The sequence below is a fragment of the Cajanus cajan genome, chromosome 5 (genome assembly GCF_000230855.2).
Source record: "Cajanus cajan strain Asha chromosome 5, NIPB_CcT2T_4, whole genome shotgun sequence".
Taxonomy (NCBI): Eukaryota; Viridiplantae; Streptophyta; class Magnoliopsida; order Fabales; family Fabaceae; genus Cajanus; species Cajanus cajan.
Window position 1 is genome coordinate 48,170,874 of NC_138521.1, and position 6,063 is coordinate 48,176,936.

The 6,063-nt window shown below is 40.3% G+C and overlaps 1 protein-coding gene across 1 annotated transcript; it reads right to left on the minus strand.

Annotated features, from left to right (window-relative positions):
• Positions 1–2,598: 2,598 nt before the first annotated feature.
• LOC145958035 (uncharacterized) lies at positions 2,599–3,714 on the minus strand. Its single transcript, XM_083074486.1, has 2 exons — positions 3,103–3,714; positions 2,599–3,057 (listed from the first exon to the last, which is right to left on the minus strand). The coding sequence occupies exons 1-2, from the start codon at positions 3,712–3,714 to the stop codon at positions 2,599–2,601; spliced, it is 1,071 nt and encodes a 356-aa protein (XP_082930612.1).
• Positions 3,715–6,063: the final 2,349 nt, after the last annotated feature.

The window sequence follows — 6,063 nt, forward strand, 5'->3', positions numbered from 1 at the left end:
GTGTTTATTCAACTAAGCATTATCATGTTTTCGGGATGCTCCTAAGATGATGCATGATATTGCTTGGTTTGGATAAATATCTTTTTTTTGGATATTTTGTTTTTTGTATATTTTGGGTGAAAAGGGAAACTACCTATATGAATGTGATGAAGGTAGATGTTAACACCATGTAATGGAAGATTCTTATTCCTATTTCTTCTTATTTTAAAAGGGAATGTTGTATGTTTAAATAATGCAATGTATGCTCATACAATGTCACATAAATAATGCACAAACAATTCACTCAACCACGAACAGTCACGAGCGAATCACGAGGTAGGGGTATCCTGCAGAAAAGTGCATATTCAAGGAGGTTCTAACTGTTCTCACTGGTCTGAGGCCCCCAAGGTGCCCCCATTATAGGGACCCAATTCCTCTCGTCGTAAGTCGATGGAAAGTTCCAACGCACTGTCAGACTTGAGTTCATGGTTTTCACCTTGAGTGATGCTTTCCGACAACGGTCTACGGGCACCTATAGACCCATTCGACAACCGGCCGTACTAACATCCACTCCCTATGGCTTTCCACTCATGCCCCCGGGTATAGAGGGAACTGTTGTGTGCAAAGGTTTGTGTGCAGTTTTTATTTCAAACAATTGCAAAAATTTAAACATTCAACAGTTATTAAAAGCCACATAGATAAAACATATTATCATACAAGCGAGGGGTAATGAAGTAATTTTAAACTATTATTTTAGAAATAATCCATCACTAAATGGGACTGACTCTCGAGGCTTCCCCAGTGGAGTCGCCATCTGTCGCCACCCGCCGAAACGGACCTTGGCGTTCGCGACGATGGTTGGACTCTTTTTAAGTTTTGAAAAATGATGGATTGTTAGAACGACTTATTCTCAAACTGAGACCTCATCGAACTAACAATTTTATTAAATGATTCACCAATCCATGTTAATCCCAAGCGGGACCCTCCATGGATTAGTGGTTTTCGCAAAAAGAAGGGTTCTTGGAGTCGCCACCAATGTTTTACTCAAAACATTGGAAAAAGGGATAAGGCAATTGATTTTCGCAAATCAACCTTGGCCATTACAACCAGAGTTGGGTAAGGGAGTCGGTTACGTGCGGGGAAGCTGTTAGCACCCCACAACGCCCCTTTCGGGTTCCCTATGACGGATTATTTCATAAATAACAGTGTAAAATTACTGAATTACCCCTATTTATTAGAAACGATTATAAGCGGAATATTTACATGATGAAAATTCTAAATATGCAATGCAACAATCAGAAAGCGGTAAAAGAAGGGATTTGGAAAAGAAACCTTTGAAGCGTGCTTTTATATATTTAAACAGACGTTAGGAGGCTTTTTGGCGCTCCTTCCCACTACACGCTCGCTCGTTCCTTCCCTAAAAAAAATTTTTACTCCGGAAATCAAAGAGATTTCCCTTCGACTAGTTCGAATCCTCAAGCTAAATGCTCAGAACTCAAGAACTTCGTCGGATCGGCTCTCGGAGAGATTTCTAGGGCAGAACACTGCTCAAAAACCCTAGAATACTCAACCAGAGGGTCCAGAAGTCTGGAAAAAGTGTCCAAATGTGTAGAATGACGTCCTATATATAGGAGTGAGGCGCAGTACGGCCTCTGATATGAATACGGCCCGTACTGAAGTTTTGAACTACAGTACGGCCGTATTGAATTCAGTACGGCCGTACTGAAGTTCAAAAACTTCAGTACGGCCGTATTGGTTTCAGTACGGCCGTATTGTAGTTCAAATTGTTCAGTACGGCCGTACTGAACTTCTAGGAGGCCGTATTGAGCTCCAATCCTCCCACATCCTTATTTTAAGCTACTCTAAGACTTCTAAACCTATGAAGAATCATCCTAGGGTCTTCCAGGAGTCCTTTCGAATGACTTTCCTTCGGTCTTCGAGAGTCTTCGAGTCTTATTTCCGACCCGGACAATTTTAGGGGTCTACAATCCTAGCGATATTTTGCAAGTGATATATTTTTTTGGCATAACACTTCTTTGTTTTAACAAAACCTCTTTGCCATCTGGGTCTGGGAGGACTAGTGCCTTTAATGATTAACACTGCCCTCATCGCATACACCAAGGAGAAAGATGATGCCTCGGCCTACAGGTATTGGGAGTTCTTTTATGGACTGAGATTTGTGCTTCCTTTGTCAAGCAAAATTGAGTTGAAGATTTTGTAAGACTCCTTTTGTGCAATGAGAATCTTATGGTCTGCATTTGATCACTTTCTCATCTATGTGTGTTTTGAGGAAGTGATCTCCTTATCTACCTCAGACTCAGACAATGCGTCGTAGATGTTCAGAGTTTTGATTAATTTTATTATGTTCAGTCATGTTTGTTTGTTTATTTTTTTTTTGTGATTGATTTTGGAATTAGATGTGTGACACAAGAGAGAAAAGAATAATCACAAGAGATTTATGAAATGACGTATATTATTTGATGGATGCAAAAAAACTTGTACAAGCCCTTATTTTGAACTCGTGACCGTGGGCGAAGGTTATTAGTTTGAGCAATTTTTTTTTTTTTAGAAAAAAGAAAGTCCCTAACAACTGTCATTCCAAGATGGTTACTCATCTAGTCATTCCTTGATGTGTGCTGTGTTGGCCTCAAACATGAGCTGCCCGACGTCAATAAGCTCTTGTACACGGGATTTCAAAGCCTTGAAATTTTCTATGGAGTGGCCTACTGCCCCAGTGTGATAATCGCATGTCTCCTCTGGCCTATACCATAGCGGGTAAGGCGGTTGTTGCCTTCTTTGTGGTGGGGTTCTTACCAGCATGGATGCCTTCATCAATTGGGGAAATAGCTCTGCGTAGCTTATAGGAATTTTGTCTAGTTCCCTTTCCGCTTTTCGTGATGCTTTGGTCATTCGAGGAGTAGCGGAAGAGGTTAGAACATTAATTTCATTTCCCCCAAAAATCTTCTTATATCCTTGACTTTCAGGGGATTTTCCTATCTTCCCACTTTTTAGACCTTGCTCGACTCTTTCGCCGATAATGACTATGTCGGTAAAGAGAGTCGAAGTATTCCCTATAATCTTGTCATAATAGGGTCCACTTAAGGAATTGATGAACATTGTCACCATCTCCTTATCAGATAATGAAGGCTCTACTTGCACAACCGTTTCTCTCCATCTCTGTGCATAGGTTTTGAAGGACTCGTTGCCCTTCTTGCTCAAGCTTTGCAAATCAAACCTATCAGGAACCAGGTCGATGTTGTACTTGTACCGACGAAGAAAGGCGTCGGCTAACTGTTTCCATGTCTGGATCTTCCCTCCATCCAGCTGCATGTACCAATTGAGAGCAACATCTGAAAGGCTTTCTTGAAAATAGTGAATTAGGAGCTTTTCATTGCTCACATAGGTTGCCATCTTCCAACAGTACATTGTTAGATGTCCTTTTGGATAACTGGCTCCAGTGTACTTTTGAAAGTCAGGGATTTTGAACTTGGCGGGGAATTGGATATCCTGCACCAGACACATATCCGCAGCCTCTTGAACGTCAAAACTGTGGCCTTCCACAGCTCTCAGTCTTTCTTCCCAGGCGTTCAGATGATCTTTGGAAATATCACCGACGTTGCTAGTACTATTATCATGCTGTAATTTATTCATGGCCTCAAGCATTCTAGCCATTTGTTCCTTGAGTTGTTCAAGCTCCTCATTAAGGACACGATTTCTTTCCTCTAGGCCTTCCATAGCTTTTATCTTTTGAGCTCGTGTGAGTATGGAATGTTGAAAAGCCACCTTTAAGGGAAAAGATAGTTTTCTATCAAGTTTATTTAAATGGTAATGCATGAAGGGAGTTTTTATCAAAGACTTGATGGCTCTTCCTTGTCGAGAGGTGAGTTATCGGTGTTCCTCTTCATAATATTTTATGATGTGAAAGAGGTCACACTGATTTATCGTCTTTGATACAAATCCCCTAGTGATCCTAAATATATGATATGCATGTTCCCTCTTTTTTTTTTTCTTTTTTTTTTTGTAGGAAATGCATGATGCCCCCCTTTTTAAAGGAAGGAATGTATGCTTCTCACAAATCTTATTTTCACACCAGGTTTTCTGTCACATGACAATGCATTTTTAATTTTTTGTGTTTTTCTTTACCTTAGGGGAATTATAAAAAATAAATGAATGATTTGAATAGACAAAATGCAACAAACATATGCTCATACAATCCACAAACAGTCACATATACATCCATGGTCTGTGGTCTCTATTAAAAGAAGTGCATTCTATAGGGCGGTTCTAATTATCCTCACTTTGGTCTTAAGGCCCCCAAGGTGCCCCCATTATAGGGACCTAGTATCTCTGTCGTCGTCACCTGGTAAACTCTAAGGTCTGTTGTAGTATTTCAGGCTAGAGTAACTGGTTATCACCTTGAGTGTGATTTTCGACAAGGTTCGCAGGCTCCAAGGCCAAACTTGGGCCGGTCGTACGTCAACCACTCCCTATGTTTAATACCCTCATGCCCCCGGGTGTAGGGGGACTGTTGTGTGCTATGGTTTGTGTGCAATTTGTTAATTCAAACATGTGCAGAATTTAAGTAAGCATACAGATAATAAAGCCAAACAAATAAAGCAAACAAAGTAAAGGAGAGAAATATTTAAATTATTATTTTTATTTTATTAACTTCATCAATTTAATGGGGCTGACCCTCTTTAAACGTCCCCAGTGGAGTCACCATCTGTCGCAACCCAAAAATTTCTGATCTCACGACTAATGGTTTAGACATCCTTTGGAAAATCTCATCAATTATGGAATGCCCGGACACCAGACTAATCCTTAATTAATGATTTTGAAAATAGGTTCTTGGAGTTGCCACCAATGTTTTACTCAAAACATTGGAAAAAGAAAATGTTTTTTAAAAATTCAATAATGGCCTTGATAGCCAAAATTGGGTTCGGGAGTCGGTTACGTGTAGGGAAGGTATTAAGCACCCCTACAACGCCCTCAATCGGTACCCTATGATGAAGTTAATGTGATAAGAAATAATAAATTAAATATTAAATCCCCTTTATTAATAACTATTTACATACTTGAAATTTAAATAATACAATTAACCCTAAAATGTCTACATGATTATTTTTATTATAACAATAATTATTATAGATAAGAAATAAAAAAAGAGAGAAAGAAATTAACTGAAATACCTCTTGAATGAGCTCTATTGGATCTTCAAAATAGGGAGATTTGAGGTGCATTGTGGCACCCTTTCGCACTACAATTGCCTCACAACACTCAAGAAATACAATAGGACAGAGAGAATATAGAGATGCAACACAAATCTCAAGAAATATAATAAAAGGGAGAGAGATCGAGAAATTTCGTGCTCAAAGGAGTCTTATTCGAAATTTCTCTGGCCGCCCTGAGAATTGTGCCCGAGATCTCTATTTATAGGCATCAGATGTGGGCCGGAACGACCCGTTCTGGATTCGGAACGGCCCTTTCCGGATCTGAACGTTATATGTTAACTTAGCACTCTAGAATGGCTCGTTCTGAAATCAGAACGGCCCGTTCCGGAAACTAGAACGTTCTGATTTTGGAACGCCTCGTTCCAAACCAAATATTTTAGGCCCTTTGAATGGTTTGGAACGGCCCGTTCTGGTCTAGAACGGCCCATTCCAACCTACAATTTTAAGCCCTTTTTGGAGTCTCGGAACGACCCGTTCCAGTTCGAGAACGGCCCGTTCCGATTTTGGAACGGCCCGTTCCGGGCCACTAAAAATAGTTGCTTTGGCTTTTGGGCCCTCTGATGTTCTATTTTGGTGTTTGTATGCCCCCCAGACGAAATTGGGTGTCTACAAATGTGAGTGCCATCACCTTGAGGTCTAGCAAACAAATTGACATACCAGGACCTACAGTTGTACCTCCACCTGAGCCTACACTTGAGAAAGAGGGCCATAAAGGTAGTAGTAGAAAATCTCATTCAGGTGGACCTTCTTCTAGTGCACACAGTGATGATCTACATCAGCCTTCTATCCCTCTTCCATTTCCACCAAAATCAATTCCAAGCAAAAATATGGAAGAGGTGGATAAGGAGATATT